The 12454-nt window shown below is 64.8% G+C and overlaps 1 protein-coding gene across 10 annotated transcripts in view; it reads left to right on the top strand.

Annotated features, from left to right (window-relative positions):
* The window catches only part of NHSL2 (NHS like 2), an 87673-nt gene that overhangs the window by 48041 nt on the left and 27178 nt on the right, over positions 1-12454 (top strand). Inside the window, exon 1 of one of the 10 annotated variants that reach the window (XM_075896598.2) lies at positions 3067-3467. The exons of the other annotated variants lie outside the window; for them this stretch is intronic. Coding sequence (XP_075752713.2) covers positions 3425-3467 — 43 coding nt within the window. The 5' untranslated portion in view covers positions 3067-3424. Of the gene's footprint in view, positions 1-3066; positions 3468-12454 lie in introns of those variants that run through there. 10 annotated transcript variants of the gene reach the window in all.

Genomic DNA, 12454 nt, shown 5'->3' with positions numbered 1-12454 from the left:
ATGGGGCAGCGGAGCCGGTGTGCTGGCCTTGGCGGGGCTGGAAGCAGGCGCCAGTGACGTTAGCAAGGGAAAAGGCCTGTTTGGTTCCTGGCCCGCCGGCCGTAGGCGGATCCCTGACTGTTCCAGGGGCCCAGCCTTGGCTGAGCTGCCCCCAGTCCCCCCCTGCAGACCCCGCCCCTCAGCGGGGCCCACTTGTCTGGTGTTTGGCCTAAGTTACCCACCCGGAATCATTTCTCTCCAGTTCTGTGGCTCGCCCCTTCCCACGCGTGCAGCCTGTTGCACGTCCCCTCCCGCTAGTGGGCCCTCCGTGTGCGCCCAGGACAAAGCGTGCACGCTCTGCCTGGCAGGGATGGCGTAGCCAAGAAAGAACCAATACAAAGATCCCAGAGGGGGAGCGAGAGCACCGTGTGTCGCCCTGCCTGTGCAGCCGGCTGGCCAGCTGCCTTCTCCGGATTTCAGGGCTAGAGGAGGGGGCGGTGCAGAAACAGCTTGGGGACGGTCTCTGGGCCTGGCTCCCCCCCCCCCCCGGGTCTGTTCTGAGCGCTCTGTGGGAGCGGCCCCCAGCCACCCCTCACGCGGCTAATCAGATTCCTTGCCTCCGCGGAGACCTGCCCCTGCGCCGGGGATTCCTTCCTGCTCCCTCCCTCGCCAGGCTGGCAGCCCGGCCCCCTCCCCACGCCCGGCGCCTCTTGCGGAGCAGTCAGTCGGGGGAGGGGCCTGCTGGCTGGGGGCGCGTGTGACGGCCGCCGGGTGCCAGCCCAACGCCCCCTCTGGAGCCCCGGCGCTATGGGGCCGGTGAGGAGCGAAGGCTCGGTCCGCTGCCCCACGGAGCTCTGGCCCTTCCCCTCTGCGAGCTGCAGGCTCCTCCAGCCGCTTCTCCTCAGCTGGCTTAGCCCTAGGGCAGGGCAGTGGGGCGTTCGGGGACTGGCTGCTGCTCCGCGGGGTTGGCGTGACCGGCGCAGGGCCGCCTGGACGGACTGGCCGGCAGAGCCCTGGGCTTCTCCCAGTTGGGCGAGTCGCCGGCCCCAGCCAGAGGTCAGCCACCCCGCCCCTCACGCTAACGCTGCAGCAGGGCTGAACTTCCCAGCTGCCGGCCGCCCGGAGCCCGCCCCCCCAGCCAGGCCGGGGACTCGGGAGCCCTGAGCCGGGACAGCCCACAGGGGGGTCAGGTGTGTGCAGATGGGCTGGGGCAGGCAGGGGGGGCAAGCTGCTGGAAGGGGAGGGGGGCTGGGCTGCACTGTGCTGCTCACATTGGCCCCGAAGTCTTTGTGCCAGTCCCCTGGTGCTTCCTGGGGTAGGGTCTGCACCTGTGACCTAACCCCCATCCACCTGCGCACGGTGCTGGGCAGCCTCCTCTCCCACGGACTGCAGGGCTTGAGGGGCTCAGCCCCCGGCCCTGGCAGTCGGCAGGAGGCCTTGGGGCACGGGGAGGGCTGGCGTTCCCCTGCTGTGCGCAGCCAAGGAGGGAGCTGGCGATGGGCTCCTTAGGGCTGACGCTTACTCTGGGGGACCTGGACGGAGACTCGAGGAGGGGGGAAGCGTTTCCTGCACTCTCCTCCCCCCCCCCGCACACACCTCCCATCCCCCACCGAGCTCCTGCCGCACAAGCCTGCACCCAGAGCCTGGTGCCTGGGCTGCGGGGAGTCACCTGCCACCCAAGGGTCCTGCTCCAGGCTCCTGAGAGCAGCTTTTCACTGCGGAGCCTCCGCCTTGTTCGATAAGTGCAGCAGGGGCCCGTCGGGCAGCGGCGTCCCAGCCAGCCGTGTGCGACGATGGGGTCAGAATGACCCGTTCCCACCCCAGAGAGGGACCCTGGAGTCGTGGGGGTAGGTCTCTGAGAACAGCCGCTCCCTGTGCCGCGACAGTCCAACCAGCCGCCCGCACGCTGGGAACCCTTAGCGACCGAGACCATCACAGTGTCTCTGAATCCCTGGGACGCTCGCAGCCTGAATACTGCGCGCAGGCCTGGTCAGCCGGTCGCCAAAAAGAGACCTCAGCATTGGCAAAGGTTCAGAAAGGGCAACAGAAATGAACAGGGGTTTGGAACAGCTGCCGTGTGTGGAGAGATTAATACACCTGGAATGTGTCAGCCTGCAAAAGAGATGACTAAGGGGGATATGAGAGAGGTCTGTACAATCAGGGCTGGTGTGGGGACAGTAAATGAGGAAGTGTTACGTACTCCTTCCCATAGCACGAGAACTGGGGCTTGCAAATGAAATTAATAGGCAACAGGTTGAAAACAACCCAAAGGAAATATTCCTTGACACAATGCATGGCCGACCTGTGGAACTCCTCGCCAGAGGAGGTTGTGAAGACCAGACCTTTAACAGGGTTCTAAGAGAGCTAGAGAAGTTCCTGGAGGGTGGGTCCATCAATGGCTCTTAGCCAGGCTGGGCAGGGAGGGTGTCCGTAACCTCTGTGTGTCAGGGGCTGGGAATGGGGGGCAGGGGAGGGATCACGTGAGGATTCCCTGTTCTGTTCCCTCCCTCTGGGGCACCTGGCGCTGGCTGCTGGCGTCAGACAGGACCCTGGGCTGGACGGACCCTTGGTCTGCCCCCGTCTGGCTGCTCTTCCGTTGTTGGTTGGAGCCATGGGGCAGAGGAGGGAAGGGGGTCTCCTGATCTAGGCACATAAGGGTGGGCGGGGTCCTGGCTGCCAGTCCCAGCTCTGCCTGCGCAGTGCTTGTGCCTCGGTTTCTCCATGTCGCAGAGTGCGGTGCTGCTGGAGCGGGGAGCGTTTGCCGTGTGAGCCCCCTGCGGATGCTGCGCGGGCAGGGGGCAGTGATCGTGGGAAGGAGATGCTGTCCTGGGGGCAGCAGAGCCAGCTGCGTGCCTGAGCCGGCCTCATCCTGCGGCGGGCCGGGCCAGCCGCTAGAGGCTGCTTTGGGGGGCGGCGGGGCGGGGGCTGAAGAGACAGGCGAGGGGGTGGAACGTCGCTGGCTCCCAGCAGCTGGGCATCCTGCATCCGTGTGGAGCTGTGGGGGGGGTACAGCCCAGAGGTGTATGGGCAGGGAGGGCGGCACTGTGGAGCCAGGCCCCTCCTCCAGCCTCCTGTGCACTGGGGAAGGAAGAGGGGACAGAGCGGGACAATGGGCTGCAGGGACCTGCCTCCAGCAGCCGGTTCCTGGCCATTTCCTCCCTCTGTGGCGGCTGCAGCAGGGCGGGAGGCAGAGGAAGTTCGCCCCTCGGGGTGTTTGTGACACAGGACTCGGTGGGCCCGGGTGTGGAGCCGGGGGAGCCTGTGCAGCGGGGCCCCCTCTCCTCTCCGTGCTTGGCTGGAGCCAAGGCCCTGTTCGCAGCAGAGCCAGCCTGAGCTGGGGGTGCAGCCAGGCCCCGGCCCGGACTCTTCTGCCATGCTGGGCCGGACAGTCCCATAATCCCCTGTGCCGTGGGGGTCGGCACTTCGTGGGCGTCTGCCGCGAGCCATGGACTGGCCCGAGGCTCCGGTCCCGTGCCGGCACAGGCCAGGTAGGCGGGCAGCGCGGTGGCCCCGTGCCAGGGCGAAGGCCGGCTGGGTGCGGGGGAGGTTTGTTTCGGTGCCAGGAATGACCCAGCACAGGGGGCATCTTGCTCACCAGCAGGGCAGCACGGGGTCTGGGGCAGAGATCCGGCACCTGGCCTGCAGGTCGGGGGCCATGGGGCTGGCTCTGCCCCCCGGCATGGGGGAGGCAGCTGTCTCCCCGCTTTCCCCACAGCATTGGGGGCCCGTCACGTGGCAGCGGGGCCAATTGGGGCTGGCCAGTCGGGACTCGCTGCACACAAACCAGCCCGCTCTTCTGGAGCACGCTCAGCGCTGGGCGGGATGGGCCCCCTGCCTGCAGAGCGCTGAGCCTGGGCCGGAGCGCTGGGGCTAGCGGGCGCGGCAGCTCTGGAGCCTGCACGGAGATCCTGTGAGCGGCACATCTCTGCAGCGCAGGAGGGAGAGGCCAGAGGCCGGGACCCTGCCCCAGAGCGCTGCCGTCAGCCGTGGGCTCCAGCTGCTGTCCCAAGTGGCCTCCGCCGTGGGCGCGCAGGCCAGGCTGGTGCGCAGGCGTTTCTGCTCACTCTGCCCCACTGATGCTACAGCCCCATGAGCAGCACGTGCAACCGAGGAGAGTGTCCCACCAGGCTGGGAGCTGGCAGCTACGCCCACAGCCCCGCTGCGCCAGGGGAAGATGCTGGGCAGATGGCGGGCGGGGCAGGACACAGAACAGTTTATCCCCAGAGCTAGGAGCCAGGCCGACTCCTGGCGCAGGGGCTGGCTGAGCTGTGTCCCACCCACGGTCGGACCTGCCACAGCTCAGCCAGGCCCAGTCAGCTCCAGTGCTGCCCCAGTGGTGGGCGTTGGTCTGGCTAGTCAGCCTGTTACTCTGCGCGGCGCCGTGCTGCGCGCTGGCTTGGGACACGAGAGTTCGTTACGGTCGAGCCGCTTTGGCTTCTACGTTGCGCTCCCCCGTGTGCGGATACGTGAGGTACCACGCTGGTACCACTGCCGGGGGCACAACATTGCCAGGAGTCTGGTCTGACGTGGCAGCTGGTGAGTGCAGGGCGGATGAGCTGGGGTCTCGTGGCGGGTGCAGGGCGGATGGGCCGGGGTCTGACGTGGCAGCTGGTGGGTGCGGGGCGGATGGGCTGGGGGTCTGACGTGGCAGCTGGTGGGTGCGGGGCGGATGGGCTGGGGGTCTGACGTGGCAGCTGGTGGGTGCGGGGCGGATGGGCCGGGGGTCTGACGTGGCAGCTGGTAGGTGCGGGGCGGATGGGCTGGGGGTCTGACGTGGCAGCTGGTGGGTGCAGGGCGGATGGGCCGGGGTCTGACGTGGCAGCTGGCGGGCGCAGGGTGGATGGGCTGGGGGTCTGACGTGGCAGCTGGTGGGTGCGGGGCGGATGGGCCGGGGGTCTGACGTGGCAGCTGGTGGGTGCGGGGCGGATGGGCTGGGGGTCTGACGTGGCAGCTGGTGGGTGCGGGGCGGATGGGCCGGGGGTCTGACGTGGCAGCTGGCGGGTGCAGGGCGGATGGGCCGGGGTCTGACGTGGCAGCTGGCGGGTGCAGGGTGGATGGGCCGGGGTCTGACGTGGCAGCTGGCGGGTGCAGGGCGGATGGGCCGGGGTCTGACGTGGCAGCTGGCGGGTGCAGGGCGGATGGGCCGGGGTCTGACGTGGCAGCTGGCGGGTGCAGGGCGGATGGGCTGGGGTCTGACGTGGCAGCTGGCGGGCGCAGGGTGGATGGGCCGGGGGTCTGACGTGGCAGCTGGTGGGTGCAGGGCGGATGGGCTGGGGTCTGACCAGAGCTGGCCCACGTGGGGTCTGGTCCCGTGGCAGGAGGCAGGTTTCCAGTCCAGCTGCCAGGGATCAGTGGGAGGTGGCTGGTGGGCTGGGGTCTGACTCCTGCAGCCGGAGCGCAGAGATGGGTGGATACGGAGCAGCTGCCATGCTGCGTTCCTGGGCCGTCGCCTGGGCTGTCCCTGGTGCCCAGGCTTGCACTGGTGGCTGGCACTGGGCTCTCCCTGCGTGCCCATGGGGCTGCCTGCTCGGCCAGGGCATGGTGCAGTGCGGGCCAGCATGCTGCAGGCCTTGCTGCTTCCTAGTGCTGCCCGAGCCCTGGGTCTAGCGCTGGGCGGCCTGGCTGAACCCGGCGGGAGTGTGAGCTTTCCCTTCTCCGTGGAGTGCTCCTTTGGGTTCGCCAGCCCCCGGGGGTGGTGACTCTGCTGGCAGCTGTGAGACTGGCACGGGGCCCTGCAGAGCCTGCCGCTCCGCCCCCCCAGGCAGCGGCCCCCCCCGCTGTGCCATTGCGCGCTTTGGCCGTGCAGTGCGGTAGGAGCAGCGCCGGGCGCGAGAGCAGCTCCGGTCCTGGGACCCACAGGGCAGCCTGCACTGCGCCCTGGGCACTAGCCAGAGGGGGTGCAGAGCGGCGCGAGGGGACCCTGCTCTCAGTGGCATGGGGAGTGTGCCCCTTGCTGCTGAAGGAGGCTGGCATGGGGGCCACGTGAGCCAGGGCGTTGCACAATACAGTGCACCACAGGGAGAATCCGGCTCCGTGAACGAGACCCGACTGTCGTGGGAAGGCGGGCGTGTCCCACGTGCACCAGGGCGTGCCCGGGGCTGAGCAGGGGGTCTGTGCTGGGCAGGGATGTGTGTGCTGCCGTGCGGGCCGTGGGGAAGGCCTGTGCGGTGTCCTAGGCTGGCTGTGATCCGACCCACCGCACCGGGGGGCCACGGTGCTGGCTGGCGGCCCGGCCATGGCAGTAAATGCTGGGGGCAGAGCGTGGGGTTGGCAGCCTTGGGGTCCCCGCCTGGCGGGTGCTGGGAAGGGGCAGGCAGCAGAGCGTCGGCGCTGGGCAATGCGAAGAGTTTCCGGCCGGTTGCCCTGACAACGGGGCGCTAACTGCGTACCGACCCCGCGGCGCCTGCTTCCCGTTCTGGGGGCACCGGTCGCTCTGCTGGGGACCGCCAAGGCGCCCCGCGGGCCGCAGGGCCAGGCTGGGGCAGGGCCCTGGGCTAGAGCTTTGGGCGTGGGGTTGTGGCTGCAGCTGCTGTGGGGTGAGCTGTCCGCCCGGCCTGCTCTCAGGCCTCATCCCTGGAACCTGCCTCTTCCGTCCGCGGCCCTTGGGACAGACGAGCCCGCCCTGCCCGAGGCTAGCGAGGTGCAGGGGAAGCACCGTCCCCGGCGTCTCGGGCTCCCCGCGTGGCAGTGCCCAGTCAGCCACAACCCCCGCTCCATGGCAGAGAAGCCGGCCGGGGGGACACGTCCCCCTACCCCTGGGGCTGTTCCCCAGCGGCTCCTGGCCAAGGGTTGCCCCGTATCCCTGCCAGGGGGCTGGCTGCAGTGAGACGGCCGGCACTGGAGAGGCCGGGGGAGCAGTCGCTCGTGGCCTGTTTCTGCCCCGGGGGGGTCGGGACGGGAGAAGGCGGCTGGGCGGGGTGGACTTTCCCGCATGCTCCCACGGAGGGAGAGGGGAGGGTTAATAAAACCAGCAGCTTGAGGCAGCCTGACGGAAGCCCCCCCCCCCCCCCCCCCGGCAGCGGGGTGACCCTGCCGGCGCGGGGCCGGGCATTGCTGAGGTTGGAACAGAGTCAGGTCGGGCCTAGAGTCTCCAGGGGCCACGAGGGCCCCGACCTGTTCCTTGCCTTTCCCAGGGATCCTTCCGCCCGGCAGGGTGGGTCCAGGGGGCTGGGAGCACCCGGGGCCCGAATGGCTCTCGCAGCGCCTGGGACCTGCCCGGGGACAGGAGGGGCCGGGCAGCTCGGGCCCTGCGTTCGTAGCCTCCCTTGGCCCCCGGCGGCTCGGTGCTGGCTGGGCACGTGGCGCCATCAGGCCCCCCTTGGCGCTCCGGGCCGTTGCTCCCTGCCAGGGCCGAGTGAGGGGATGTGGTTAATGCTGCAGCTCTGGGCCAGGCCCTACGCCGGCCGCTTCCCTCTGGCACCGCACACGCCAGGCGGGGCCCGATGCTGGGCCGCTGGCCGACAGGGAAGCTGCAGCGACCGTTCGCCCTGCCGGGGCCTGCTCCAGCCGCCCTCAGCCGGGCTAGCGTGGCATTGCGGTTCGCTGCAGGGACTCGCCGTGGGCTCTGAGTGGCAGGCAGTGGGGGGCAGGGGTTTCCCAAGCTGCCCCCAGCCCGCTCCCTGCCTAGGCTCAGCCTCCTACCGGCTGCAGACGGAGCCCCAGAAATGGGGCCAGCTCAGACCTGCTCTCTGCCAAGCAGGGTGTCGGCGCTGGGAGCAGGCCGTGCGGAGTTCTTCCCTGCGCCGGGCTGAGAGCCCCCAGAGAGGCTGGCATTGTGGCTAGCGTACTCTGAGGTTCAAGCCTTGGCTGTGTGGCCATTAGCAGCTGCCATGGCCGCCTTGTGCCTCAGTTTCCCCCTGTAAAATGCAGCGTGCTGCTGTCCCTTGCTGGGGCGTTGCCGGGCTCGCGGAGGACCGATGTTTGTGAAGCACAAGGGTGGGACCGTGTGGCTCTCCGGTCACATGCCTCCGAGCAGTACTGGATTCGTCCCGTTGGCCCCAGCGTTCACTGGGGTGGGTGCAGCGTCCCACAGGGCAGGCAGGGAGGCAGTTTGTGGCTCGCTGGCCCCAGCCCCCGCCCCTCCGCCAGGCCTGGGAGCGGAATCTGCAGTTCCATTTTCTCTGCTCTCCAGCCAGGAGGGGAGGTGTGAGAAAGTTCACTACATGGCTTCCTCTCCCTCCCCTGCCGTGGGAGCGCACTTGGGCGGGGTGGGGGGGAGGAGGGCTGGACCGTGTCAGCAAGCTGTGCTCCCAGCAGGCAGCCAGGGACCCAGGGAGGATGGTGGGAGTGGGGGGTGGGGTGCCACAGGCCACCTGGGGCCAAAGCGAGGAGGTTTCCTCTCTCCCGCGTCTGGCGCTCTGCCGCGGGAACTGTTTTGGGATCCACACGCGATCTGGGGCCTTGGAGGAGCTGCCCTGGCTTGTTCCCATTTCCTGATGGGAGGGAAGAAATTCGCCTGACTCACCGTTTCTTCAAGTTTCGGGTGGAGAAACTGAGGCACCGAGCTCCCCCAGGGAGACCGTGGCAGAGCTGCAAAAAGAATCCAGGCCTCTAGATTCACTCCCTCCAGCTTTGACTGCGAGACCCCGCTCCTCCCCCCGGGTCAGGGAGAGAACCCAGGAGCCCCACCCCTCCTGCTCTAACCACTAGACCCTCCTTCCTGCTCAAGGCATTAGTTTTCACTGTCTCCTTTTAAATAACTTCCTGTACTGCCCTCCATACCCCGCCAGCCTGCTAGGGTGTGCCCAGCTGCACCGTGCCCTGGGGTCTGTCGGGCTGGCTGCCTGTTGCTATTTTCACCTTTTTATGACTGTTCCGATCCTGAGAAGGTGACAGTGCTCTCGTTGCCATGGTGACCATGCCTGTACTGGGGAGCAGGGGTCCCTGGACACCCACAGATCTTGCCGGGGCTCTGGGAAGGAGGGGCAGAGCTGTGCGGGCGCCAGGCCGGGCAAGTAGAGCCAGACCAGCGGGCAGCTGCCGTCGGAGGCCAGGGCAGGGGCTGTGGGGGGCAGTGTAGGGGTCTGGGGGGGAGGCACTCACTGGCCCTGTGTCAGCAGGGAGGCCAAGCACTCACCGGGCCATGGAGAGTGAAGTCCGAGCTGAGGCTCATGGGTCCCTGCTCGACACGAGTCTGTTTACAAACTGAAATAAGGCCCCCCCTTCCCGGGCTGGAGAGGGAACGGGGGGCGGAGACCAAGGCCAGCATTGACCTCTGGAGCCAGGGGTGCGTGTGGGGGCAGTAGCCAGACGGGCTGCGCGGGTCACTGGCCGGCACTTTGGGCGGTTCAGTGTTTAAGTCACAAACCAACCACCCGCCTCCAGGAATGGCACCGAAACCCTCGCACTCACGAGCGTTTCCCAGGCCGAGAGCCAGGCCCTGGAAGCAGGAGCATGTGCAGCATCCCGGCCTGCTCGCCCAGCACCCGCCTGGAGTTCAGCGCAGGCCAGGGCTGAGGGGACCCCTTCTGGGCCGTCCCTCCCGAGTCCCCCCAGCTCGGGGACCGCAGCGAACGCCGGCCAGCCCCGCCGAAAGTGCGCTGACGCTGCTGCTCTGGCTTGCGTGGAAGGATGCCCATGTGGGGGGGCACAGCCAGACGCAGCGCTCGCCCGTGACTGCCGGGAGGGCCCAGTGGGAGGGAGTGACAGGCCGGGGCGGGGACAGAGTTCAGTTTGCCACGGCGGTGCCTTTCGTGCCCATTGCTTGGATTCAGATTGTTACCAAGACTGACATCACCTAGCGCCTGTCGTCGTCTTCCCACCGCTCTGAACATCACCATTGTATTCCCACGTGCTGTTCTCAGTGCAGGGCTGCCTCCCCGCCAGCTGGTGGCCTGCAGCCTGTGTGCGCATCTGCCCCCCTTACTGCTGCTTTCTGCCCCCCGGGTGTTACCCCCGCCACCAGTAGAGAGGCCAGAGTGGCAAAACCTGCCTTGCTCTTGCTTCAGATCTGCTCTGAAGCACTTCGCTAGGGAGCTTTCTGATGGTGCCCTGGATTTTCTCTCCCTCATGCTCTTTGTAATCTCATTGTGCAGCTGCCTAGTCACCACAACCCCGAATCTTTGTCAGTCGTAGCTCCCCAGACAGAATCCCCCTCCTGTAAGTGTGGCCGGCTGTGATGTAGCGGGGAGGTACCTTGCTGGTTGCTATGCTGGGCAGTGGGTTGTGAGTGACCTCCACTGGCTGCAGCAGGGCAGGGGATGAGTCATTATGCAAGGGGGCTTTGAACCTGTCCGACCAGTGATCTCCCAGGGAGCAGAACAATGGGGAGAAGGGGAGTGGAGCCCTGGCTGGGGGCAGGGCTGGAAGTGAGTGAGTTAAGTTTCTGGCTGGTAACATGGAGGAAGCAGCCTAGGCAACGGGCTGGGATTTAGGGGCCCAGGCTCCCCCATCTCAAGGGGGGCTGAGGCATCCTAGGCCTGCCCTGTAACCAGATTCCATCTGTGCTGTATCCTGGAGAAGCAATAAACTCCCTCTGTTCTACTGGCTGGTGGAGTCTGTCCGTGCCATTTTGGGGGTGCAGGAGACGGGAAAACCCCAACGCACCGTCACACCGGCACACTGCGTTCCCGGGGCCGACAGCCAGGGTACGGGCCATGTTGTGCCTTGTGCCTCGCTCTCCAAGTGAGCCAGGTGCCTCTCTGGGGTTCACCACTCCCCCGCTTCTATTGGTGAGGGGTTTGTTCTCTTTCATTAGTAAACATGTTACAAAGTTTGGGGTCTAGGACTGATTCTAGAGGCCCCCAGGTGGAAGGCACCCATTTCATGAGGAGTCCCTGGTTACAGCGATGTTTGGAGACCTATTAGTTAGCCAACTTTTAATGCGTGTAATGTGTGTCATGGCAACTTTATAGTCCAGCTTTTTAATCCAAATGTCTCGTGGTACCAAGTCAAACGCCTCCCACAAATCTAAGTGTATTACATCAGGACTGTTACCTTTAGCAACCACACGTGTTCTCGTTTTAAAACATCAAGATAGACTGGAAGGGTCTATTTTCCATAAATCAATTTTGATCAGATTACTTATATTCCCTCCTTTTATTTCTTTATTAATCGAATCCCATATCAGCTACTCTGGCATCCGTATCAGACTGACAGGCCTTTAATTATGCTGGTCATTCCATTGACTCTCTTGCAGTGGTGGTACAACACTCGCTTTCTCCCAGTCTCCTGGAGCTTTATCGTGTTCTGAGACGTATTGAAAAGCAGCAGGAACAGTCTGGTGCGCGTCCGTGGCAGCTCTTTTAAAACTCTTGGGGGCAGGTTCTTTGGCTCTGCTGATTTACGGATATCTAACGTTAGTGTCTGCGCTCGCTAGGATCTCTGCAGAATGCTGAGTGAAAAGGGGGTGTTGACTGCATCATCTGGGGTGTGGCCCCAAATACAGACCAGAATCACACTTCTGCCCTTTCTGCGGGAGACCCCCGATCCTGCACCCCCGTAGCAGCAAGATGAGACTCCTCCAGCCAGTGAAACGGGGGTTTATCGCTTCCCCAGGATACAGCCCAGCACAGACGCGATGTGGACATAAGGAGTCAGGGGCTGGCAGCCCTAGACCCCGTGGGGGAGGGGTGCATAGGCCCCCTGAACTCCCAGCACTCTGCTTAGTCTCTTCTCTTCATGTCATCCCAGCCAAAAACAGGCCCTGCCCCCCAGCCAGGTGGCTGCTCCACCTCCCTCCCTTTGTCCCTCCCCCGGGGAAGAGCCTTGTTACCTGCCCAGGCTGGGACTGGGTGTCTGGGCCAATCCACATGTGGGTGAGTCAGTGGGAATCTCACAGCGCAGCGCAGGGGGACCCGGGTCACAGAGCAGACCCCCCCCCCCCATCACATGGCTCATTCTGCTACTTCCATGCTATGATTCTTTTTGTTCCTAATATACTTAAACTCCTGCTTCTTATTGTCCTCTGCTCTGCTGGCCAGAGATTTTGCCTTGCATCCCTTTGCATCCCTTCTCAATGTTCTGCAATTCCTAGTGTCTGACTTCTCCTCGTTACCTTCAACTTTCCCTTTCTTCCATTTGTTTAGGTGTTGTTCTCATGGCTTTTTTCACTTTCCCTCGAAACCAGGTTGGTTTTTAAATCGCTATGGAAAACTTCCTCAAGTGTGGCTTTTTGGCCATATGGTAAAGTGTTCTTAAACAATGCCCAATTATCATTCTCATTTTTCTGATTAACGTCTTCCTTCCACCTGACTTGGCTCAGAATTGTTTCAGCTTTGTGAAATCGCTTCTCTTAAAGCTCTGAGTGTCTAGATATATATATATATATATGCGGGTCTGGAATTTATTCTTTGTGCATATTGTAAACGTGAGCACGTCAGGGTCCTTTGTACTTCATTTGCCATTAACTTTTAGTTCTGTGGTGAGTTCTCTGCCTGCCAAGATGCTCTCTACTGCAGAATTCTCCCTGGTGAGTGCCCATTGGAGTTAGAACATGGCCGCCAGCCGTGACGTGGCAGCGCCGCCTGCCTTATCG

Source organism: Pelodiscus sinensis, chromosome 13, assembly GCF_052426305.1.
Source record: "Pelodiscus sinensis isolate ZL-2025 chromosome 13, ASM5242630v1, whole genome shotgun sequence".
NCBI lineage: Eukaryota > Metazoa > Chordata > Testudines > Trionychidae > Pelodiscus > Pelodiscus sinensis.
Note: the sequence above shows the minus strand (reverse complement) of the source record. Positions and strands in the feature narration are given on the sequence as shown.